The sequence below is a fragment of the Mizuhopecten yessoensis genome, unplaced genomic scaffold (assembly GCF_002113885.1).
Source record: "Mizuhopecten yessoensis strain PY_sf001 unplaced genomic scaffold, ASM211388v2 scaffold7283, whole genome shotgun sequence".
In the NCBI taxonomy this organism is placed as follows: domain Eukaryota; kingdom Metazoa; phylum Mollusca; class Bivalvia; order Pectinida; family Pectinidae; genus Mizuhopecten; species Mizuhopecten yessoensis.
In genome coordinates this window covers 1,592,675-1,620,297 of record NW_018406970.1, presented here as the reverse complement: position 1 = coordinate 1,620,297, position 27,623 = coordinate 1,592,675, and the positions used below count along the sequence as shown (strand labels likewise).

The 27,623-nt window shown below is 35.0% G+C and overlaps 1 protein-coding gene and 1 long non-coding RNA gene across 2 annotated transcripts; one reads left to right on the top strand and one right to left on the bottom strand.

Moving 5' to 3' along the window:
* Positions 1–1,241: 1,241 nt before the first annotated feature.
* On the bottom strand, positions 1,242–22,202 carry LOC110453404 (forkhead box protein F1-B-like). Its single transcript, XM_021502333.1, has 2 exons — positions 20,823–22,202; positions 1,242–1,979 (listed from the first exon to the last, which is right to left on the bottom strand). Exons 1-2 carry the CDS (start codon positions 21,922–21,924, stop codon positions 1,849–1,851), a joined length of 1,233 nt encoding a protein of 410 aa, XP_021358008.1. The 5' UTR covers positions 21,925–22,202; the 3' UTR covers positions 1,242–1,848.
* On the top strand, positions 19,490–27,094 carry LOC110453405. The gene is made up of 3 exons (XR_002463283.1): positions 19,490–19,592; positions 25,839–26,104; positions 26,604–27,094. It is a non-coding gene; the product is annotated as an uncharacterized LOC110453405 (long non-coding RNA).
* Positions 27,095–27,623: the final 529 nt, after the last annotated feature.

Genomic DNA, 27,623 nt, shown 5'->3' with positions numbered 1-27,623 from the left:
ACTTGTATTTTGCCTTTGAATGTTACGGTTGTTTATTGTTTGTTTTATAAATGTTTGTTGATTTATTGTGTTATAGATTGTTGCTGTTGTCAAATTGTCTTTTGGATCTTAATCGCGCGCTACAGCCATAACATCTTTATAAAAGAGCAGAGCACATCACACTTGCGCTTTATTCGTTGCACTGGTTACCTGTACGATACAGGTCGCAGTACAAAATTCTGGTATACACATACAAGGCACTGAATGGAACAGCACCTCAGTACTTACCCTGTATCAGCCGTCAATATCACTGCGGTCGGAGTCAGAATCTTTGTTGTGTGTCCCAAAATCTTGTACTGTGACCGACGGAAACAGATACTTTGGGAGGGTTTCGGCTACGCTGTGGAATAGCTTACCATCTTCTATTAGGAAGTCAAATACCCTGGCCAAGTTCAAGAGGGGCATAAAAACTCACCCCTTCACGACTGCATTTTAGAATCTTTGCAAAGACGTCATGTAAATACCACCCTTTTATTTGTTCAATTATGTGCACATTGCTTGTTAAATGTATGAAAGTAATTGCAAGCCTTTGTTGTTTGTTTTCACAATTATAACCATTACTATTATCCATATGTTGTAAAGCGCCTTAGAGTAATTTTACAAATTATATAGGGCGCTATATAAATGCTGTATATTATTATTATTATTATTATTATTATTATACAAATGCATTTTTATCAGTATCATACCGCTCATTTGTGTAGTACACTTAAAATATATCATCATTAATCATCCTTTTTTCTTAGATAAATAATGAGAAATGCCTCCAAAGGCTTTCTTCAAGTGCAGGTGTTTTTTCCAATTTTATTTCTTCTTCTTCTAAATTTTGAGGCTATTGATATGTAGATATACAATTGTTTAACTGTGTTTTACAGTAAATAAACCACCCATGGATATGTTTTAAAAATGTACGATATTTTGTCTGTATATTATCGTATATTTGATACCTACGGAAAATATATCACAGTGCATAACACGTTGTAACTGAATAACACTTAAATAGTACGCATTTTCAAACTGAAATTTCTCTATAACAATTGCTTGTTGGAAGCGAAAGTGAAAGGAAAGCTTTCGAGATCAACACACGCCAATGAAGAACTTGCCAAGAAATATGTAAAATGAAAAATATCAACAACCTGATAATTTTGAAGATTTTTTTAATCCTAACAATATAATATATATATAGATTTATATGTACAACATAATTGTATATTAAAAAAATACGTTCACAGTTTCACAACATTTACACATGTACGTAAAAGTGTATTTCCGTGCGTCACATGGGTACGAGATCACAGGAAGAGCGTTCACTTGAAAAGGTAATTCCTTAAAGATTGTGAACTGCTCAATATTCAAAAACGTTGTCGTCAGATTACCGAAATGAAGCGTTTGAATTAAGAACATATCTCCATGTTTTTATATTCGCAATGTTAAACCGTAGGTTGTCTTGTTTCATGAAAAGAGGAAAGTTGCTTAACCGTTTCACCCCTATGTAACTTTAGAAGACTCTACCATGCATTGATCTGGATGAGACCATTATGGTCTACAGTGGTGAAAGGGTTAATACTGTCGATTGTGAAGTTTATAATTTGTCCTCGAAAGTAGAACGACATTCAGCGTGAGACAGACACACATTCGTCAAACAAATAGGTATTAAAATAAATTATAAAGTCGACATAATCCACACTGATTGGTCAGTTCCAATTTGGCGTTGTGGTATGTTTTGTTGAGCACCTGATGCTTGAAAAGAGATGATTGACGTGGATAATGGCAATTGATGATGAAACGTCCGAGCATTTAGTCACGTGATCACATTGCACATTTCTCGAAATATGGCGAATGATGAAGTGATGCATTCATACCGTTGGTTCCATAGGGGAAATAAGATTTCCGGTCACATGACGTGTTTTGATTATAACTCTGGGGAGGAAGACGCATACCTGAAAAATATAACAAAAACAATATATACTATTAATGCATTATTAATTTCGAGTATACATATATATATTATTTATTCACGTAGTAGTAAATAAAAGTACGCTTCACATAAAGGATATATGACAGTTCTTTTCCCATTTATATTCACAAAGCAAGTATCATTTTCTGGAAACCGAACAAAGGGTAAATACTATGGCAGTATATTAACTGAGTCACACGAATGCTTTAAACTGGGCGGTTTCCCAGCGGTGTAGCAGACGCATTTAAACAACATTGGCTGGTGGAGATATTCGACGGTAAATGTCATCGTAGAAATTACGGATCGGTAAAAAGAGTGGATTATTAAGATAAGACAAAGCACCTACGGACATACGAATCTGGAAATAGCTTTAACTACTTGGCCCGGATTTGTTGAGTAATTCTGCGACATATCACTAGGAGAAACCTAGCGATAGTAACACTAAGAATTTCATCTGTTTAGTGTTTCGCTTCACAAAAATGTGTTTTTCCCGTGACTTCTTGCTCCGATTTTTCGTCAAACCTATCCTTCAGCACTTTTTACATTATATAAATGGTATCGCCTACCATACAGCTGTCGGGTCGCGAGATGTGATATTTTGTGATCGAGCTTAGCTAACTTAGTTTAGTACTGTGGTGCATGCTAGCTAGTCATTCATTAATCGTGTGTAAATGTTACTGGAGAAATTGAAAAACATGAATAGTCAGTAATACATGTAATACGCGACCAGTTTCGTTACCTTTAACTGTGTATAATAAATGTAGATACACAATATTTATTTACACTGCTAAACATGATATTAGGCGAAATATGACATTTTCACAATTTTTGTGTGATAAGGACAAAGTATGAGTCAATATTATATGCATATAATTATATTCCTGGTGTTGATGTGTGCTGAATAAATTTTAGCAAATCTCTCTCATCACAAATAAACGCGAAAATTCATATTCCATAAAATACAATGACGTATAGTACATCAAAAATAGGTTATATGGCTTACACTGTTATTATTAATACACGAGCGACCTTGATAATTTCAAAAGTGATTGAATAATGAATTTAAAATGGACTAGTTATAATATTACTGGCTATAAAATTGATCATGTTACACATATCTCTTTTAGTTTAGATAAATATCAATGTTAGATTTTAATATATATAATTAATATATCCAAAATTCATAACATAATAAATAACCCAATTCAAAGCCAAAAACTATAATCGTATATTTCCATGTAAACAATAAAACAACAATTTGATATTAAAGATACATTATCGATCTATGTAGTTATACTATAATATGTCTGGAAACGAGGACGAATATAGAAATATATTAACCCCAATAAGAATTTTTGTTTATCTATGGAACTAATACGGCCTACCGTTCGCTCGTAAATTAGGTTTTATCATTATTTTCACGGTACACATTTATTACTTAAGTCAATGGAGCGGTAGTCAATTTATGGCAATCCTAGTTTATTTTATCATTCTTATTTATGATTAAGGTTAGTTAAGGTTTGTAGGTAAGTTAAGGTTTGTAGGCTAGTTAAGGGTCGTAGTTTAGTGAAGGTTTGTAGGTTAGTTAAGGCTTGAAGGCTAGTTAAGGAGTGTAGGTTAGTTAGGGTTTGTAGGTTAGTTAAGGTTTGTAGGCTAGTTAAGGTGTGTAGGCTAGTCAAGGTGTGTAGGTTAGTTAGGGTTTGTAGGTTAGCTAAGGTTTATAAGTTAGTTAAGGTTTGTAGGCTAGTTAAGGTGTGTAGGTTAGTTAGGGTTTGTAAGTTAGTTAAGGTTTGTTTATTTATTGTCTGATTGACAGGGTGTGTACTGGTGTAAATTAAATTGAACGTTGGAATATCGAGGAGAACGAAAAAGAATCCAGATACAGTCATTAAACTGTAAACAGAAAAGTTAATATTGAAGATACAGTCAGAATCCTTCAAATCAGAAAGAATATGCTTGAGAGAAAACGTTATATACAGTGCACAGTAAATAATTATGTATTAAGCGTACACAGGAGAATATAAATTATACTGAGTATGTAGAGGTATACGGAGAAATACATTTAGTTTAGATTATGTAGGAAATATAATTAATTTATTTATAGTATGCAATGGAATATGATATAGAGTTTGTAGAATATTGTAATTTATTTAGAAGATTCAAGACAATATCTAATTTATTCAGAATATACAGGATACAATTATTTTGTTTGGAGTATAAAGGATGATATACTGTATTTAGAGAATGAAGGAATACAATATTATTGTCATAATTAAGCAAAAACTACCATAGTTGTTTATTAAGATAATTTATTGACATGTTGCTTATAAGTGTAATATAACGTAGTTATAGTTTTTCTGTATTTATTAATAATTTTTCATATCATTAAATGTTGATATATTTTTGTATTTTGAATATATTTGTAACTGTTATGAAACAATATATATTGATTGATCCATTTACAAAAGAGATTACACGCAGATTTTCGCTATTTCATTATTCGATTATGAGTTATATATTTATTTATGTGGCTGTCACACTAAAATTGGCGTACTCATACACGAAGTATAAGCTATTTGTGGCATTCTTATTGTTTCTCGATAAGCTTCACATTCCTGTCTGAGTGGATTGTAGGTTGTGCCAGGACCTTGATATTTTTGTGCTTCTATCCTTCAAACCAGGCAATGTTATTTACGCATTATGAATAAATAGGTAAACAAATATATGTTACTATGGAGTTATTACAACCGAAGCCATAAATGACGTCATAGCTATAACGACAAATAAAACACATGAGACTAAAATGATAGATTTAATTTGAGTTCACTCTTAAGTGAAAAACTGTTCTAATACAAGGGCACTTCTCCTATGTATTGAGTTTACGGGTAGTATTTTGAGCAAGTTTAAAACTTTGATACTCGAAAAATTACCACAACGCCTTCATCATTTCCAATGGTGAAGGACATTGCAATAGATCCCTGTTTAATATCTGAAATATTTTGTTACGGGGCAATTAATATACATAACTATATGATACATGGAGTGTTATTATACAATGCTGTTTGTCTATGCCTGTTTCCCTGCCGAACCAGCGTACTATGCTATAAACACCAGCCGTGGGGTGGTCCGCTGGGGAAGGAATCGTCTAGCAACCATCTGCTTTAACACTTGGCCCCCCTTCTATGGCAGTTGACATTTACAACCCCGTTATTTGTATTGAAATACTCAAGCATAATCTAAAATAATATAAAATCAGTAATTCGTCTTTGTAAATAAAATCGGATCCTCTTCGTACACCAAGCGATATTTAGCAGTATTTTAGACCACCAGTTAGAGGCCATGCGCTCACAAATTATTTTGACCCCTCTGGTGTTAAAACAACACACAGGTAGTGAGATATGGGATGAGGAGGCGGCGGGGAGACAAGTACTAACATATGGTGGCTAGCAACTCAAGTTATCAACGTCGCTATCACGCCGACGGTTCTACGATTCTTATCACTGTTTTCATCTCCTAACCTCCCTATATATACTCATGTGAAAAAAATGCAAGAATTGAATTGTATTTCGAAAGCTAAACATTTGGCGCCTGCGAAGCATTTATTATTCCCGATGTGTCCCAATCACATTGTACAAATCGGAATCTTTCTTTTTCACATTCACAGAATATTTAGTGTCAATGTCAACAACGGAGCCATGTTTAAGCTGTCTGTTAAACGTAAACGAGTGCGTGACCCGTTGACTGCTAGTTTACTTAATCCACTATATGTAGTCCCCATATAATAATATGGTCGACCTTACAAAATTTGTTTCTATTGTTTCGAACTATTGTTAAAAATTATATATATATTTTCTCCATTATTCTGAAGTTGGACATGATGACACCATCGAAATCTCTTGTACTAATGTTTATTGTTTTATATATATACACGGTAAAACATATCTTGTATTCTATATCTTGTGTATTGCAATTGAACGGAAGCCATATTCACTGATTTACGCTGGAATTGCCTTAGATATTTCCCTTATTTGCATAACGTTTCTGTATTTTTTAACGATAATTTATGAGGTGACTATTTTAACGGGTTGGTATAAAGGCATACTCATGATCGACTGAACTAATAATCCCGTGATGTTTTCCCTTTAGTTTTGATGCCTCCTTGCATCCGACCGTTGTTTGTCGGTATCAACTTCGAATATCGATTTTGTCTTTACTTCGACACCACGATATATTTTTATGGCGTAAGCACGTGAGTAAATTATAATGCTACGTATCGCCGCTCATCGATCGAGGAAAGAGGCAAGTAATTTGGAAAAAAATGTTAGAACTGCAAATTACTACTTTTTGGGTTATTTATATTTTTGCTTCAAATATCACGTGAACTGTTTTTGTATAACTTAAAATATACAAGTTGTCTGAAAACAGGAATATAATTATCGCGAATTAGTATAGAATGACAAGGCTGCAAAATGAATTGATCGCGAATAATAATTATTCTACAGTATTTTAGAAAATAAAAACAGTAATTTTCTATTACAGGGACCAGCTTTGTTTTTATACGCTATTCTAACTATGCAATTACTTAACAAATAATTCATTTATGAAAATTTAAACAAGAGAAGATTTCTAGATAAGTTCATTTTAAACGGATTAGCGAAACCCGAGTGAAACATTATATTAAAAAGGATCAACAGAGTGAAAAATTAAGGTACTGTTAGATTAAAAACATTATGCATTCGTAACATTTTACACATGTTACATACAAAATAAGATTATATAGAAAAAATATATTGTACATATTACATACAAAATATATTGTGAGTCTAAGAAGCAATATCAACGGTAACTTCCGAATTCACACTTGCTAGTTGCAAACGATACGAATTACTTAAAATTGGTGTATGTGGCAAGGATGTCATTCCAACAGTTTAGAAAATACGATGTTTTCAAATTTTTGGAGCAATCCATTCCTTTATCAAGACATAGTAAAAACATAGAACATTTACATGACATAAAAACCAAAAATAGAAATGCTGTTCGCACACATATTGGTCAGTGATGCGGTCATTGTAAATTCTGCCTCCGGCTTACGCTAGCCGAGGGGCTTATTGCTTTCAAATATTAGTTAAATGATATCATATTTCTATTCTTGTTTATATGTAATGTATGTGTTCTGTGGTTTTTCTATGTCTCGATAAATGAACGGGTTGCTCCGAAAATTTGACAACATCATATTGTCTCAACTGTTGGAATAACTTCCTTGCCCCATATGCAATATATATGCTATATATATATATATATTAAAAGGGAATAGAAAACAAGCCTGTCGCTTAGGTAAAATCCCCTCTCCACAGTGAAAGTTTCGGTGAAGGTGAATGACCTAACTGTCAATATCACTGACGATAAGTGAGTGATTCAAGCAGGCAGGGAGTGATGATTGGTTTATTTTTACAGACAAATTTTACATGTTCCTCGATAAGGAAAGATTAGATAAGGCGATTTCAACATGGTTTAAAAATAGCAAATATCTGTCTGTTACAGATTTGTTAAGACATGTTCCTACTCAAAAACACCATTTCCCAACCATGAATAGTTAAAAACAAAAATGATTTTTGTTCGAGCTGATCGTTGTGCATGATTAATATGAAAATTTCAAGAATACAACAACAAACGAATACTTAAATACTAATGAAACCATGATTTAAACAAAGGAAAGATTTAAATGAAAAAATACAGTACCTTTACTATAAAAGGGTAGTTTAAAATAATGACCAACTACATAAAAGTAATGACCTAATTGATGACGTCATTATTTGTCTGACATCCTCAAAGTCACTTTTTATATCAACAACCCTTGCTGTAAGATGGTTTACCTTATTTATTGAATTGGCATAAAAAATAAATATGTATAAAATAAACAATATCTAACTTTTCATCAATATTTTATACTCATTATCAATCCGAAAAATGCTAATGTTAACATTGAATTCGACTCATTTGGTATTCATAGTCAATATGAATGACAAATCTCAATAAATGGCTTTTTTGTGTGAAACATATAGTTCAAACCTGATATAGGTATGCGTTTTCAATAAATAATCATATTCATAACCATCATGGTCACTTTAATGATGATAGTGATGATGTCAGCAATTTGGCCTGGTATTTAATCTGTATGCATGTCATTTGAAATTGGTAAGATTACAAATGGCATTGCAATGAATAATATTTTAAATATAGATATTAAAAGAAAACAATACCAAGCTAAGTTGAACCTTATCAGTTATAATGTTTTTCATCAAAAGAAAAGATATTATACAAACAAAATATGCTAAATACCAAAACATATTAGAAATAAAATTGCGACCATGTAACAATATGTTTTAAAGTCTTTCGGAAGGCCAAAGAAGTCGTATGTGGCTTATAATATGGCATTTAACATTTAAACATATTTATGTTGAAAGCAAACAATAATATTTGCCGGCGTTTGTCGTTTACAGAGAAACAAAATATTTATAGAAAATAATTCAGAACCAAGTGTTTAACATTTTTACTAATCTGTCTCGTTTTACATGATGGTTTTTCTACAAACACAAAACAAGTATATACATGATTATGAATTTATAATGAGTATATCGATTGCTAAGATTTTATTTTTCCCCCACAGATTGGCAATGTTTTATGCTTTTTACTAAATAATCGCAATTCTAATAGATGGTAACCTATGATTATATATTTTCTTTTTAATTATATGATTGATACGGAATTTACATGTGATTTCCCCTATCTGATTATGTCATTGTTGTTTTCATCAACTAGATGCGATGTGTTCTCTTTCACACTGCGATAGTGAAAACTCGGGAGTCTATTTCAACTCGGCGGAAAATCAGCTTATCTATATAGAAAGCGTTCTGTGAACAAATTGTAGGGACGTTTTGTTATAAAACAGAATGGTTTATGTGTACAGTCAGCATATCAATTCAAAATGGCCGCCTGACAGTTATTTTGTATTCTAGGGAAGTCGACCTAGGGTCAGAAGACAACATACCAGTTAATGTAAACTCTGTTCGATATTGTAGCTGATTAGCTCATACAAATATGTGTATTGTCTACGTACGTACGAATATACGACAAGGCGCGTGCTGTATTGGCATGCGTCCTAATTACAAAACAAATGGCCACAGTAAGAATGGAACCGTGCGGGACTGTGGTTACGGACTGGTATGGGGTAGTGTGCACGGGACAGGATTCCATTACACCTCGTTAGTGGTCAGTACCAGGGCAGAGGTGGACATTGCATCGCCTACTAATGCTCTCTCCCACATCAACCTCATAATGACGCAATGGATTTACATGACAAGTATTTTTTTGTACTTTACTGATGTTTGGAAGACATTTTAGGTAAAACTTTATTCAATAAAAGCTGATTTTGAATCTGTTAAATATACAATGTCAAATTACGTTTTTATGAAAGTTGGTATAATACCTCGAAAGATAAGTATTAATTCCTTTTAAAACATTGAAAACTATTTCCTCTACCAGTACAATATCAGTTTTACAGGCAAATAGTTGTATTCCTATCACTTATTTACTGTTGTGAGTTTTGTTCCCTTTTATATTAGTAAGACATTTGTTTTTATATAATTGCTTTTGTTTTGTTGTCAATTTATATTTCTTTTATCTATTTTATGAAAAAGAGTTATACAGTTTGAAAAGGTATGGGTTCATATGTGTGTATTGTTCATTCTCCTGTGACCAAGACTTAAAGTTAATATAGAACTTGAACTTGAAAAAAAAATATGCCCGACTACCAGGGGTTTCTCCAGGTATTCCGGTTTCCTCCCACATTACGTTCCCCGTGTGCTAGGATCGGGGTCAAGAAGAGTGATTAATATAAGTTGCAATAACTTTTCTCATAATTGTTTCAAAAGAAATTTTGTATCATATGATTTGAAATTTTGATAGAAATCGATTAATTAAACATTTGTTCCTTCTTTATGCAAGTAATCATACGATTTATCAAAGTGGGTAAATCAGACATGTTGCCTTTGTAAGCAAAATATCGCACGTCATTATCGCGTTCTATCACACTTCATAATGACCATACGTAGACGTCTTATTTAATTCCACAGACTGAATTAGGTTCTTACTGCTCTTACATTAATTTAATGTTCTAAATCATAAACAGGGTTTTCTTATCCTAACCATTAACCACCATTTAATTATGTCGTGTGGTTCAGCAACCGCTAATGGCAACACGTTGTGCTGTCCGTATAATTTACCGAAGCCTGCTAATTATTATTTAGAATCGTCATGGGAGATATCAGTTTCTGCAAAGTCCAGATTAATTACAGTTACGTCCCTGTCCGCTAACGAACAGGTGCTATGGATATCTAGGGCGGGACGCCTGTGCCATAAGGCTAGGACTGTGTCCTATTTCGGGACATTATATGCGTTTCCAAAAGTTTGGCGTTTTTTTGCTCAAAATAGGTAGGTTAAATTTTGCTGCGACAGTTTTTTGGTGTTTTACGATTCTGTGTGCTTAATATTAGTGCATTCCGATGCATAAAGGTATGTTGTGGCTCCAATAGTCCATTGCAATTACGGTAGTTTAGCTGCTAAATGACAGCACTCGATCATTCACTGAAAAATGTCTAGGCCTCACAAGTTGTGCTTTTTATGACTTTGAGCTATGCAATTCATCATTGTAAGGTACAGCAAAGTGCAAGACAATCTAGTAGTTTACCAGCAAAATAATGTAACAATATAACATATTAGAAAAAGGGTTTGTTTTGACCTAGTTTTACATTGTAGATGTCATCAATGAAACAGAAGACGCTTTCCTTCCGGAATACAGAATTGTATTCTCTTTTTACATTTTCAATTTCTTTATGTACATATTCTCAATGTTCATATTTCACCCTAATTTAATAGATTTGAGTTCAAATAAAAGTTTTGCTTTCCTTTGGTAATCTCTTAGTTTTTCTTTGTTTATTTCGGCGTTTTAGATAAAATTTTCCAGAATGAGGAAAAGGGTAAAATATTTAAGGGTCAATAACGTTGCTTCCTTTTAATAAAGAGAAGGATCGATGAATTATAAAGGAATCATATGTTGACAGTAACATTGTGAAATGTACATGAATGTTACATTTGTGACAGCAATGTGGTTTTCCCCGATATAAGAAATCATTTTCGTATCTCCTATACCTGAAACCCATTATTGTTTTAGATCTTTGATTCATGCCAGTGAAATAGAATATCAATACTCTTTTCTTTTTTGAAAACCAGTTGTTCATCGATGGGAAAATGTTCAAAACAAAGAATTATGTAAGTTGTAGAATATATACAAGGGAAAAAGGATGTCTTACAATGACTTTGTTTGTCGTTCCAGTTTCTGCATACCTTTTCTCTCTAATCCTATTTTAAATATATTTTCTATTTTATTTATCATTGTATGTACATTTTGAATTGACTCTTTCTTTTCAAAAAATATTTATCACTGTGACAAATAATATTTTTTTCTTAATTCTTATAGCGCAAAACAATTTAGAGAATGGTTACAAGAAAGTACATTAATCTTTTGGAGAAAACTGAAATAAGTACCATGATGCCTATATTCTCTTCGAGTCTCATAGTTCCAATTCAAAGTATTTAGATTATTGGTCATTTTGTGAAAGCAAAATAAACTGTGCAAATTTATGGTGGCTTATGTATGACACTTAAATAACAAAATAACGAAAAGACGAAAATCCACCAAAGTAAAATAGCGAGAATACACCATATTTGTTGGGAGATGGTGTTTAGGAGGAGCATGGAGACAGACAGGAAGACTCACGGATGTATTTTCTGGAAGTTTTTATCTGAAATTCATTCATTTGATTCACATCGAGTATAAGAGGATACCAGAAACGAAACAATGGCCGTTTTACTATCTTGTAAATGTTAAAGTCATCTTTGGGGTCTCTTAACCATATGGAGCATGTGAAACAAAGCGGACTGGACACATGGCTACCACAGGGACCCGAGAAATTATCTTTGTCACGTATTCATGATACCGTTCTCATGCCCAAGCATGGATTCTGTGCTCAAATCAACTTACTTACAACTCATTTAAATCATGTGACGTGGCCAAAAGGTCAAGTTCAAACATTTAAAATGGTATTCGGCTTTTAGTCCCTCCGAAATTCTTCCAAATCATCTAGAAAATGTGGATTCTTTTAAAATTTGAGTCTAAGCATGCGAACGGTCCATACTATGGCCACCAAAACAGCACACGTCGCGTGAGCAGACGATAGATGAAGAGGCTGAAACCATGTTCCATTACTGACCATTATATAGCAGTTCGAACTGTAGGGAAGGGATTATCAATATAAGAGAGAGTGCCTTATTCCAGTATTCGTTTTGACAACGAGCCTTACCCTCTTCATATGTAACGTCTGTTTGCCGTTGGGGAACTTACTGCTCAGCAAGAATTAACCCTCAATTATAATTTTTCGGGATAGAAACTTTCGCCTTCCGACTTTAAACGTTGTCAAAGCCAAAATAAGCTGTATATCGTTGTGTGTCAATATGTTACAACATACGATTAGATTTATTTTATCGACGATCAAGTTTTAATTTAATTTAATTCATTTTGCTCCTTTTTTAATAACGTAGTTACTTGAAGGCATACACCAATGGGTGGATTAAACATAATTTTGACTTTCGAACAATATACCAGCTTAGAAACCAACCCACTCTTCTCAGTTATATCGAATGGGTAGTGAAAAGGAACTTATTCTAGCGCCATTCATCATAGCAACGTTTTTATTCTACAGGAAAAAGCAATGTATAGGTATGCTAACAGTAAACATTATCGTGTTATTTCCACATTAAAATAAGTTGGTCTTAAATTTAAACAAATGAAATTGCTAAAAGATCACGAGAAACACATCCCATTATTTCTATTCTGTATATTCCACGTATATTGATAGAGAGACTCGATCATGCGCTATAAGGCTATCGTGTAGTATTGTGTTCTCCAGGGAGTACTATCAGAAAACTTTCACGCAAATCTGAGATCGTTTCCAGAGGGTTCTAGCGAAATGGAGAGGATTGAAGCGACTTGCACATAAGCACAAAGACCGAGGGTATTGTAAGCTGCATCAAAGCCGATAATTCTCGGAATTGTTTTTCTAACGGTTTAAACACCCGGGGTCTGATACGGAAACAGGTATCCGCGATCAATGCCGAGAGCAGAAAGCGTGCGCACCGGGGAACGCTGCGCGATTACGTCACGTGCTGGGGTTCCCCTGCATGACGGCGCGGCCAAAATAAACAAACAAACGCCACTCATTATCACCGGATCGAGTCCAGAGTCCCCCTATCGTATCGATGCGCCATTAATCTCCTTCAAACTGACCGACCGCTGGGTCAGTGTATTCCCCAGAGAAACACGGCATAAAAGCAGACGTTTCTTTGGCCTTTCTTTGATTTCGGAACGCGACGAAAAATGAGAGGAGAAACAAAAACACGGACTCTTTAGATCCATGCTCGTTTGTCTTGGCGTGGAGAATCGTGTTTTGATTTCTGTAGATATCTCTTTATAAGATCAACATTAACATTATAGATTAATATGGCGAACACATCTGACTTACCCCGTCGCGAGGGTTCACATATCTGTGTTCGTAGGGGACCGCGTCCGGTAGAATACTGAGGATAGTCCTAAACAGGCTACCAGCCCACAAGTTCTTAAAGAGAATTTTTCTGATGTACTTTTCAACTAGATTATATTTATTTATTTCTAGTTTGGAATTGAGAATCAGCCATCGAAGTGATCATAATCATAATTATTAGAGTCTATATTTGTCCCGGAATAATTCCATCACTTGATAGAGTCAGTTGGCCAGTTTAACGATTGTCCCTACAAAGTGTGCAGGGTTTATGCCTTGTATATTTCTCAAATGTTCCAATTTTTCTTCATCGCTCCTTTTCACGATACTTAAACAAACCAATGAGTTAGTTTAAACTGTGTTTACTTCTGGTAATATACAATACCATATATTTCCAATACATAATAAGCAACGATTCGGAAACAAGTACTGAGTACTTATATATACACTGTCCGTTTCGTATAGCCAATGTGTTATTCATTTACAACTGCTGTAATAAAAAATTTCTCTGTATGTCTTTAACGACTTAAATTTAATTTAATTTATCACGGATAGAATCCATCCAAATCATTTCTGGAAAACCAGGCTTGCTATCAATGTCTATGTTTATCGTTCATTTTCCTGTTTATTTATTTATTGAATAAAGCAAGTTTTGCTCGATTATTGCTATATATTTGACAAGTAGCACAACGCTGTTAAAGTATTGCAACACAATGCTACATTATCCTGGAAATATGTACCGTCGTAAGTTGAAGAATTTAATGATTCTTTTAACTACGTCAAACAGAAAATGATATATACCACATAGCGTCAATACATAGGAACAATAAAATAGATTGCGAAGTGAATGAAATAAATAACGACATGAAGTGAGGAGACAGATTACCAAATAGAACAATGTATACAATGTTCATAGATTTATATAAATAATCCATCGAATTTATACACAATGCTGTGAAATCAGATATTTTCGTGGGGCGCTAATTTCGTGGTTTCCTGACAACCCACGGTATCAACGAAATTGAAAACACCACGAAAATAAGTGATTTCACAGTAGATAACGTGTTGTATTGCGCTACAATTCTAATAGTGGTGCGCAATTGTTATTATTGTTATACACATTTATGTGTTATTTATTCTCAATTTCCAGGATAAACTGTTATGTAGCAATATATTGTATATGGTTATGGGAATAGTCCAAACTTCTTTTTAATCTTTATCTATAACCAGTATTAAGTAATGAAATTAAACAGCAAAAAAAGTCTGATAAGGAGTTATCGATCAGTATTTTATCGTGAATTGAACATCTAAACATATTGAAAATGTATATATTCTTGCTTCCTATATGAACTTGTGCAAAATAATAATAAAAAAGCCAGTATTCACAGAATTGACGAGTTAGTCTGGTGTGGCACAAGCGGAGATACCGTGACTAGTGTTGTGGGTCTGGGGATGGGTGTACATCGCCGATACAATTAGGTAAATACAATTGTATGATGCGTCTTGACATAAGTCACGCGCTCCTGGAGATAAAACGATTATGATCAAGACGTGTCACACTTATGGCGTGTCTATCTTAATTACGATCTGTGTATTGATCATATCGTGACACGCGTGTTACGTCACCAGTAATGTTCAACACGTCACATTCGTCACCTGACCCACACAAAACGTTTGTCGGATCATCAGGATGTTTGAAAGCGGAACTTGTCCACCGGTTGGTACCCGTGTCAGTATTCGGTATCCCCAGGGCCCATAGACAACCCTCCCGTCCAACATTACAATTATTGGGGTCTAGATCTTACAAATGATTGTGATAATACATTCGTAACACTATACACTCAATATGATCCTGTAATATTAAGTAACGTCTGGTAGTCGCTGTCTCGGAATCGGAGAGCTATTTTTAGATTCATATTTGAGTGTAGGCAAACTGATCAACATTAATTTAAATACAGATTATTTCAGAAAAAAATAAACATTTTCTATTTGAAATATTGTTTAAAAAGGATTGGATACAAGATTTTTTATGACTTGATAGACCTTATCTTTGTAATTTTTCATATTCCATACAAGCGATCTTACCTGTTTACTTGGATGTAATAAGATGAAAGGAGGAAAGGGAGGGTGACATGGAAGGAAGGAAGGAAGGAAGGAAGGAAGGAAGGAAGGAAGGAAGGAAGGAAGGAAGGGAGGAGGGGAAAGAGAGAATGCAAGAAGGAGAGACAGAAGGAAAGAATAATGAATAATTTAAATGCACATCGAAATAGATAAAGATAAGTAGCACTTTTCCTGAATTATCCATATAATCCTCGATCGGACTGGATCTAGACAAAAATATATTATCCTGTTTATAATCTTTATTCACGGCTCGTTTCAATAAAGTGTAATGTAAAGAAAAGACAAGAAACTGAATTTCTTAACAGAAAAAATATTAAAACATGACCAACTTTATCATAACTGTACTGTGGGGAAGTAGGCTTACGAAAGACATCCAGCAAAAAAGACAGAAAAACGGAAATATAGGCGCGGAATGATATCGCAAGAAAACGTGTGAAAGACTCTGATCTGACACAGACAAATAAATAACTAGTTCAATAGACGATTTTAGTCACTGTGTTGATGTCAATATAAACAATGATATTTAAGTAGATAAATAATAAAACAAACAAAATAAAGTTAAATGAATAAACAAATTAAACAGAAAAAGAGTGACATTATTGTTTTGTAAAACTCCCTACAATTAATATGTATATTTTATTTTTTATTCTTTAATCGTCAGAACGACACGAACATAAAAAGTCATAATAAGCGTGCTAATTTTTACTTTCGGAATATTTAACTTTTTAAAACAATAACATGCATCTTCTCCGACTATATAAGTTTGTTTCAATATTTCTTAGTTAAGGCAGACACAGATTTAACCATTTCAACTAAAGTCGATAGAACGCTAACCGTATTTTCTCATGGATATTTTCCCTTTTAAATTGGATTATGAGAAAACAATTGTCAAAAACGTTTTCGCGTTAACTCCGGCTGGGAACATTTGATTTTATAAACATACGCTTTTATAGTCCTGAACACATAACCGGCATATATAAGTTTTTATGTAAATGTCGAATGATTGTCGGAATTTTTATCACCGAAGATAAAGACATCAACAATTTCAACTGGAGATGTGTTTCACATATTTGCTTCTAGCTTTAATAATAAAATGGAGCAAGTATCTTTAATGCAAAAAAAATGTGTGTGTGTGTGTCTCTCTCTCTCGTAAGACATCACAAATAATCAAACATGTAATTATTGTTGAACATGCTAGACACGATCAACTGCACAGGTGCTTGACGCAAAAATAATAAACGATATGTAAAAACTATAATCTTCACATGTCCGTCGAACAGCTTTTAGATAAATCAAGCAAACAAGATTGTTGTTCTAAACCAACAAAACATTAGGAACTATAACAGGTAAATATTTTCCAATCGAAAGCTGTTCGGATCTTTCCGTCGATCTGTCTGAGTAATCGGAGACCAATCATGGCGTGACGTCAAATTCAAAAATTATGACGGAAATTACCGAATCGGTTCCGACAAATATTTGTCTCTTGACGGAAATAGTAATCCTTGAAACACAACTTTATTCCGCAAAAATGTCTGTTTCACTTTCTATATGTTTCACTGAGAGTAAATCTAACTTTTTGTTAAGTTGCAGAAATATTGTTGCATTATTGATAATTTGTTTGAAACTTATAGCGTCTAATTGTGAATCAATTTGCTAAAATTTGCTTTTACTTATTGAATAATAAGCATACAATCAAAATATGAATTCTGGTAACTATGATAATCACACATACTCATAATTATGTGTATTCTGAAGTTTTCAAAACCTTTCAGGGTGTCATTAACCATATTTAATCAAACACTGGAGATAATATTCGACATATACAGGAACACGCGAGAAATTGCAATACCGATAATTCCGGAATACGTGAAATTTCCGCCAAAAATATATTCTGACTTTTGTTTTAACTTATTGGAACATGATTGTCAGGTATTGACACACATACAGAGGTGTTGGTAAATTAATCAGTACAAATATGTTTGTTGTACAATTCAAGCTAACATTTAAAAAAAAACATTCAAGCTAGATAACTATTTAAATAATAGGCTCGTCCATACCATATCCGGAACGCAATAACCATTCATTCATAATCTCAAAAGGTTAAACAAAAACAATCTTTGAAGTGTATTTAAAATCATATTTCAAGAAAATATTTTCTGGATATCTTCGGCTTATCTTCAAGCGTTAGATTGAGCAGATTGTATAAAATTAGGGAAGAAAATATATCAAATGCATTTGTAATCAATGCTTTTCACAATATATTTGGTTTATTAAACAGAAAATTAGTCAAATTCACATAAAAAATATGACTCTATTAATGGGTCAACTACATAAAACTCTGTTATTGAAACTGTTTTTAAGTTTAGATATGCATACATATTGAGTGTCAGAATTATATTTCTAAATGCTGAAACACGTGAAAGCATTTTTAATGTCAACATTTCTGCAAATCGTTTGTTTGCCATTCAAGTTTGTGCGACAATTAATTTATCTCAAGGTTCCCTGTCAGACAATTATGCTTCGATGATCCTGAACATGTTCGTAAGTTTTTATTTACATGTATATCATCATAATAATAAACACTGATCATTATCGCCCAGTAAAATCCCTTCCATGTTTGTTTACGTGGGAGCGGGGACCACGTCAGGGCAATTACCTCTTAACAAGACCACAGTATACCTTACCGCCTACATTCTGACATGAAAGTCCGTAAATTATGAAGACAATTTCATTTATATTCTTCAGAAGGAATTTTGGTATCTATACAAACGCTGTTAGTTTTTTAACAGAAAAATCTGTGTGTTCTAAATTCCAGAATGGCTTTTGGTTTTATCAACTCGACAAGGGAAGGTTTTTACATAGCAATAAATGTCCGCCCCGGTCTGGGATGAGGGGGTAATAACAGCCACGTCATGGGGGAGGGGGAACTCGCGAGGAGAGACACTCTCTCCCATACACATACGTCACCGCACGCACGAATTAATTCAGGTTCTATAAATTGTATGATATGGGCACAATCAGATCAGGATCCTGTGAAATTTTGGGTCGGGTGCGATTCCCATGCCCCGTTGGCCCATTACTTGCATATAACGGGGGGATTTTTTTTCTGCATCTGCCGCCACAATTTTGACGAGGTGATTAACTTACTACTGACATGTTGAAGAGTTATTTCTCAAGAAAAAAATGTTAAAAGCCAAACGAAATCTTAAACAATTGTGTTTACAGTCTCTTTTAAGAATAATTAGCGATGTAAAATTACAAAAAGTATAGGATAATTAATAAAGAAAATAATTCATTTCCTTCGATATATTTTTTATCAACGTTCCGTATTGGTTGTATATCTATTAGATTATAACACATATCGCCACAATACAGTTATATATATTTTATCGTAGTAAAATGTCATTGCTGTATTTCATAATTGAACAAAACTGTTTAAACGGAGAGCTATTTCGTATGTTATCATTGTAAAATGACCAAGTTTCGGACATTAACACCGCCCGGTATACATTTTTGCCAAAAACAGAATCAATTGCTGATTTCCGGAAAATCTATATCGTTTTCCGATCGTTTATTATTTATGAAAACAAGTCGCGTTCTGGTAATACTTCCCGCTCGGGGCCCGTGCAACCAACTGGGACCGACTCTTGGGCCATATCAGTCCCCAGTGCTTGCCTTGCAGAATCAACAACAGTTTGTTCCTCAAGTTAAAATGTCAAAGTTAATTTTCTACATCGGTCTAAATCGTGCCAGCGAGATTTCCTGAGAGCAGCAGCACATTTAATTGGGGCAGGAAAAAGGAAAATGTGGAGCACGAATGATAAGTATGAAATAGTGATTAATGTTGCATGTGTTTTAATCACATGCCTGTCGTTCGAGGCCTTCCGATGAAGGATACCAAAAACCAGGCGGAGAAAGCGTCCTGCCCGTCCGCGGAATGAAAACGGCCATTGTATTATTTTTTGCGAGGTACTCCGAAATGATTAGCGTCACGTTGACAGATCTTAGTCCACCCAATGTTTGTATTCGGAACACCCGACGTCCGGCTGTGTTGTTGAGGCACGGTTCGACGGAATATTTCAAAAAATCTCGACATACGTTAGATGCATTAAAATATCGCTTTCCAAATCCTGTTATCAATGTATATCTATGTATATTTTTTATACATAAACACACATGTTTGTATCAAATTGATGACATTTCATGTCAAAGGTAATGTTATCAAGAAAACTGCATTTAATCGGGATTTTTTTTTCGGCGAGCACAGAATTAAATCTTTCAAACGCTTTAATTTGAAGTTTTTATGGTATTGAAGTTTGGAAAAGTGTTGAAAATATATGAGTCCATGAAAAAGTCTGTTCTGCTTTTCGATTGCACCAGTTACATTTTAAGGTATGGAAACTTGTTATTTAAAACAAATTATTTATTGAGGTTGTTATTAGTTTTTTTCACAAACTAGCATAGTTTTATCATATAACAGTTTGACATACATATCGAATATTCTTACCGTTTAAGTAAAAAAATACAAAAACTAATGCTATAAAATGTATTATAATATCTCTAATTTTGCTTATTCCTGAATGTTTATTATGTACGGTAGATATATTTATTTTAATTTCTTTAAAGGAAAAATATCTATGCGCACATCCATCAAAATAGCTTCGACGTCAATGAATTAACATTGTCGGTATTACATGTATCATATACGAGTTTTTTCATAAAAGAAGGACCAGGTTTTTGAATGGTTAGTTACATTGGTATGAAACATCTGGAGCGTACATTCTTCAACAGCAAAGTGAATATTTTGCACAAAATTAAAGATAGAATATTGTTGCAGAATGTCTAAACAAATTTGATAAACGGGAGAGTAATAACGTTACGTTCTTAATCAATTTACGTTGTAGAAAAAAGCTCGGGCGTAACAAGTCAATAGAAAGAATTTAGAAACGGGGACATTTCCCTCTTGTAATAAGGTTGATAAAAAGGACAACATACCTGCCCAATCCCTTTTGTATAATAGATTAAAAAAAATATGTATAAATAACTAAACATACCTGCTAGCGCAAGGTCCATCGGCTCCGTCGACGCTGTGGGGACATGCCCGTAGGGCGAGTGGTCACCGGAAGAGGAAGGGGACATGCTGGGGACGGACCCGGTACTTCCGGCGGGGCTTATAGGCTGTTTTATATAGCGTTGTGAGGACCAGGAGGTAGGTTGGAGGACTCCCTGCATAGAGTGGTCACGTTCGTACATAGCGTTGGTCAAATTGGCCGTAGCTGTATAGTCCGTTCCGTCCATTCCGGCCATCGCACAACTCGGCCCGTATCGGCCGCTCACGTTCACCGCCATGTTGACGTTGAAACCGCCACAATTAACGTTGGATGCCATACTATGTTGGGGTAGCGAAGGGTAGCTAGCATGATGTTGTAGACTTCCGCCATTTTGTGGACTCATCATGCCGGTCGTGTCATAGTTCTGTGACGACGCGCCGACGGAACATGTCTGCATCGCCGCCATCGACGCCATATTGGCATTTTGATGAAAAATGTCATAATGTGTGCCCATAATTGCAGGATTGCCTCCCATACTATTAACTCCTAGCATTCCGAAAGGTTTCAGCGCCTGACACTTTCTTCGGAATCCTCTTGGGCGTCTCCTAAATGATCCTTCCTCGAACATGAACTCTGCTGCCGGATCGATGGTCCAGTAATGTCCTTTCCCCGGCCTGCCGAGACCTTTAGGGAGCTTGATAAAACATTCATTTAGAGATAAGTTGTGACGGACGGAGTTCTTCCATCCTTGATATGCACCACGGAAAAACGGAAACCTCTGTTGTAAGAACTGATAAATTTCACTGAGCGTACAACGTTTGTTTGGCGACGCCTGTACGGCCATGACGATGAGTGCGATATAAGAATATGGCGGTTTTTCCTGCCGCCTAACTCCGACGCCTGCTTTCTTCACACCTTTCTGTGTAGACGAAGGTGAGTCGGGACTCATCGACGCTGTCGTCGTTGTCGGTATTTCGTCGGATTCGTCGTCCGAATCGTTTTCCTCGATGACCGAACATGGCTCCTTCTTGGGGACGAAACCTTCCTCCTGACAGTGAAGAACTCCTCTAAGTTCGGTAATATCCTTCACGTCTACGGGATCCATGTTTATTATTTTGTATACGACTTGTGTAAACTTTCCAGTAAAACGCGAGAGAGCAATGAAGATCCCCCAGCTCTCTCCGGTACAACTGTTGAAATTACTTCAGAACCAAAATGTCATCTTCATACCAAACACGAGATATAACATGAAATATTACTGGTTTACTTAGATATGCGGGGTGTATAGCCTCGCAGCCTCGTTTATGAGATAATCCTATCTACATCAGATGGGTGTCAGATAGTAAGACGGAGGGCCTGATAGCTCTATCACATGTATGCACACCGTTCGTTTGATTAAACGTGACACGCATTTCGCATTTCATGCATAATATACCGGGAAATTAGCGCAGCAAATTGCTTAGTGGTGGTGGGTTGGGTAGGAGCGATCTGATTGGACGAGCGCTGCCGGCATGGGAGGCGCTAATCAATGGCATTATCACAGATAACGGTTAAGACTTTCTCTCCCTCAGCAGCTAGGATAGGAAATTGGACCCCCTTCTCTCAGTGGCCAGGGGTCATCAGGTTGGCGGGTTCTCGTGGCTATATGTCACGTGGAGGGAACAATTTATCTGGAGAAGTTTATGTTCTGAATTATAAAGTATTTATTATAATAGTTAATAATGGAAGTTTAACTTTATCATAGTTTTGTAATATTGAGAAAAAATTAACATGAAAATATCAACAGATTGAGTGTTTGCAGTCGGAAATAACATGTCAGAATTAGTGTTTTATTTACTTTCTTTTAAAAGGAATGGTTATTACGATAATGCGTGCATTCGGAACATGGTTATGAATTTATTAAATATGTAAACTCATTTAGATACCTATTATGTAAGTCGTTAGTAATAAAAACAACCAACGGGTAAACAATATCGTATATCCTTCTGAAAGTGAAAATATTCAGAAAATAATTCATACTTTATATTAAAATTAATCAGAAATAAGTTATTTCAATAACATAAGCAAAAACATCTGATAGACCCGGAGGAACGTAAACACTTCCCTGTTCTTTTGTTCACGCATTTCTGTAAACAACTGCTGTTTATCCTTCAAATACATTTTTAAATTGAAAGTTGAATTACACAATTCGAAGCTCGATTTATTTTTCAATTACAATAAGACATCACTCTGAATATGATTGATAAAAATCTAATAATTTCGGCTGAAGTTTTGAATAAACTTTCCCCTTTAGTGTTTATCTTACAGCTTTTGTTTATAAACAGTAGTTATAATGCCTGCACCAGCGAATAGAATATTTAGTATATATCTATAAGTTGTCAAACTTTTGAAACAGAAAAAGAATAAACATTTCAGTCATACCGCTAACTAAAAAATGAAATGAATTAAGCAAAAAAAAATAATCAAGAAATAAATCAGATATTATTTTCTATTCTCGAATATTTTTTTCGAGATTGTTCTTCCAATCACAATTTTGTGAAGATTTGAATTCACAATAGAAAAAAAGTTATACAGTAATGTTTATTCATTATTTATTTATGCAAAGAATTATTACCGATAATTTGAATTTTCAGTTTCCCTTCTCGCGAGACAGCACGAGAATAAAATGTCTCGCGAAATTAAGATAATTTACAGTAGAGTATTTTTTGACACAATATTGACAACGGGATTAGTCGGTCGGTTTTCCAACTTATTAATTGACTTCTCCCGTAATACAGAGAAATATGATAATACACAATTGTAACATGATGGTAAGAAAATAATATGTTATTAATGTATAATTTACATTTAATAAAACTAAGTCATTTTTTCCAAAGGAAGTACATTTATAAACATCAAATGAGAAATATAGATAATACTAGTAACAAAGAATAGATTATTTTGACATGATTTTGGACACATATTTTAGAAAATAATCTCAAGGATACAATAAAACAAACAAAATATAAATGTTCATTATTTCTCATTATGTGTTGTTACAGTTATTACGCTACACTAATACTTTACCGCATATAATTTTAAAAAAATCCATATTTTACAACCAATAAAAATCAATATCATGTATATATTGACGCTACACAAATAGTTCAAACATTTAGAAATGAAAAAAAATAATCCCGTTTGTTTTCTAAGTTAATTTTTCTACAGCGTAGAATAAACAAAGACAAGTGGTTTTTTTAAGGTCGTTCGGCAATAGGCTAACACGACAAGGAGTATCAAGGAGTATCAAGTTTAGCCGAGGTTCCGACCCAGTTTTTAACCTCAGGAAAATATGTTCTCACCACATACATCTGCTGCAAGCATGGAAAATAACAAGGAAGCTAGTTTTCTAAAAGTGAGAGCCGAAGCAGGCCTTTCGAGGTTTTTCATTTAAAGAATGAGATTTATTTATTTGGTGCTATGAGGGATACGCCGTGTCTTGACCGTTCAGGTCTCCGACCGCCTTTTTACAACCCCTACCCCCGTTCCCTTCCTGTGGGGTTTGGCAGCGTCTCCGGAGATCCCCAGTATTATAGATCGTTACAGCTATTTACCATCAATCAATACCTCTCTCAAGTTCAAAGACATTTAACTGCCTCCATTTCTATCTTTTTCTCTCTATGAATTTGATCATAATCTTTAAATCCTTAGCTTTTAAATACTCATATATCTGTGGCTGCTCTGCAAGAGCGGATAAAACCCCCATCAAAGCCGGGCTCCGTGTGTGGCGAGCGGGGGGACCGAGTTTTTGGGGGTCTGGGCTTTGTATGTGTCAAGTAAACTTCGTCTCTACAATCTCTTGACGATTTCACGCAGGGGTCTTTATGATAACCTCTGACCTTTAAATTGGCGTTTGATTGGCTGATTACGAGCATCTCTGAGATAGGTGTGACCAATTTGTCGGACTGATGCTAGATCTACTGCAAAAAACCTTACTAAATAGGTATGATCGCATTTTCTTTTGTGAAATCGTTCCGTCTGTTCCGGCGCTTGAGGTACTGCATGGGATAAAAACATGGGGCAAGGCAGATAAGATAAATTGGCAAGTAACTTTCGGAACATTATCGCCATTTATCTTAATGTGCGTGAATGCGAGAGTCCTGTGGTTTGGATCCTACGTCTAACACACGTAAAACCCCGAGCTGTCTTAGTTAAGTCTTCACAGCACGTGCCCTCGTTCTCAGAGTAATTACGAGACATGACGTACTCAATTGGTTATCAATCTTGTCTTGTAGAGGTGATAACATTTATGTCGAATTAATGAATTTGTTTCAAATTACACGATAAAATTGCACTCAAGCAAAGCATAAAGGTAAGATAAAAGCCAATACCTCACCCAATGTTTGAGTCAAACTAGTGCGGTGGGTTGTTGCTGATGTTGTTATTGTTGGCCTTTTCGTCCTGCTCGTCGTCCTCATCTCGTCCTGCTGGTTTTCCTCATCTCGTCCTTTTCCTCGTCCTCATCGCCCCCTTGTCGTCGTCCTCCTCCTCCTTGTCCTCGTCCTTCTCCTCCTTTTCCTCCCCCTCCTCCTCCTTCGCCTCCTCCTCCGCCGCCGCTGACGACGACGACAACGTCTCATTTTCAGTTTGGTCGAGCGTCTGCACTGAAATGTTTTCTTGAATTTTCATTCGAGAGAAAAATAACAATTTATTACACAACGACTCTCTGTAAAAGTAAAAATGCATAAGTAAAGATGACATATAACATCATTAAAATTAACGATATCGTCGTTGCGATGGTAAATAGGTTTTTAAAAAGTCTATTAATACAATATTTAGTCAGATTTTCTTACTTTGCATTAATGTATGGATTTTTAAACTACTAGGATTTGCTGTATTTTCGCACGTAACCCATTAATTATACACAATGTTTTTACTTAGCCAGAATCATTCCGAGAAGAAAATTTGATAGTGTTATGATATTTAATTTATCGTTAAGATGTTACAGATATCTGTAATAAAACATTAATCGTCTTTTAGCAGGTGTTCTCGATAAAACGCAGCAAAGACCTTGAACACAACCACACTCTATGCGCATGCTCGACTCTGGAGCCCGGCAGCCATATTTCTCTTGGATCTGTGGAAAGATGGAAATTATCAGGAATTACCGCGATCACGGCCCGATAGCGATGACAAACGGCTCTACAGTATCGGGTTCCCTATCGACATTCCGACAAACACCACAACTCACCAATTTGTTCCTCGCCGTCATGCAGGCGCGGAAAGTACAGATGTCAGAAAAAAGAGTGAGAATTAATAAAATTACATATCAGGGATTTTGTTTATTTATATCCATGGAGATAACAAAGCGGAAAATTGTAAACATTGATTTCGATAAATCTTCACGCTTGACGTTTTTTTTACATTTTTTTTTTTATTAAACCTGCATTTTATGGGGAAATACTGATTTCTTGTACAATTTGTACTTATATAAACACAGTATAGTCCCTTTGTAATGTAATTGCTATCTATGTTTACCTTTATATAGTCCCAGGTAGGGTATTATATTGTTATGTATTGATACTTGATTAGTCCACGTGCTATATATTGTATACCTGTATAAAACCTTTGTGGTGTAAATGTTATTCATGTATATCTCTATAGACACTACGTGATAAAGTAGTTATTTTTGTATATACATGTGAAATCCCTGAGATGTTATTGATTTTATTGATCCCTGTTCATTATTGCTTGTTTGTCAATCCAAAGAAAAAAAAGTACACTTAATTTCCATTTCTGTGATAGTAACCTCCCTGCTTCCCAACCTTCGGTGTCGCAGTTGATTCGATATTCAAGAGCTTCTTCCTAATAACACGACTTCCATGATGGATGTGGACGACAAAATGGACAACACAACACAAGGTTCCCAAAGATACAGGTTGATGAAGACAGTGGACAAACTTCATGGTCATCAGTCATGATCTCATTGCAATATGTTATGATTTTGTGTGAAATTAAAGTCGATTTTGGTTAAGCTCATTAGTGGGCCTCGCTCACTTTGTTATCACTGCACCAGTTCTCGCCATGAGGACATGCCATTAATAGGGTTTTTACCTAGATTTACATTGCGGGTGATTTCGATGAGGCAGCAAACGCTTACTTTTCCGGAGCATCTGGTCTTCTACTCCTTGTTCATTTTACCTATCTTATCAATTTTTGAGTTCAATTAACGGTTGTGATGACACGTAAATGTTCTCTTTTCTTTTTGCTTTTCGCAAAATGAGCTTCTCTATTTATTCTCGAACACGTGAACACAGTTGAATTTGCGGTGGATGCTGGACGAAAATTTACGCAACAGTACATACATATATTGCACAAAATAAAAGTAATCTATTGTTATGATACATTTGAAATACTGAATGACTGCCATATAATTGAAATTAAATGGTAAATACTATAGTAGCAAACATCCTTAACTGTATCACGTATAAGTAAAATCTCAATAAAATTCCACTCATGTCATTGGCTGCTTCGATTACAGCCAACATCTTTCAATGTCCACCTTTTTTCTAAAGTCATTCTTCGATATTTGGGCACGTTTTTACAACGCTGTCGTCGTCAACCTCCTCCTCCTCGTTCTCCTCCTCGTCCTCGTCCCCTCCCTCCTCGTCCCCTCCCTCCTCGTCCTCCCATCTCCTCCTCTCCCTTCCTCTCTCCTCCTCCTCCTCCTCCTCCTCCTCCTCCTCCTCCTCCTCTTTCTCCTCTTTGTTGCACATTAATGTTTCAAGTGTAATATTGAATGTAGAAGATAAGGTTTTGTGAAAT

Bases quoted from the DNA above. Each gene is read 5' to 3' on its own strand.
- LOC110453404 (XM_021502333.1), bottom strand. From the start codon at position 21,924: ATGGATCCCGTAGACGTGAAGGATATTACCGAACTTAGAGGAGTTCTT. The intron at 1,980-20,822 runs GTATGTTTAGTT...TATATTTTTCAG, and splicing joins GATGGACCTTGCGCTAGCAG to GTATGCGTCTTCCTCCCCAG.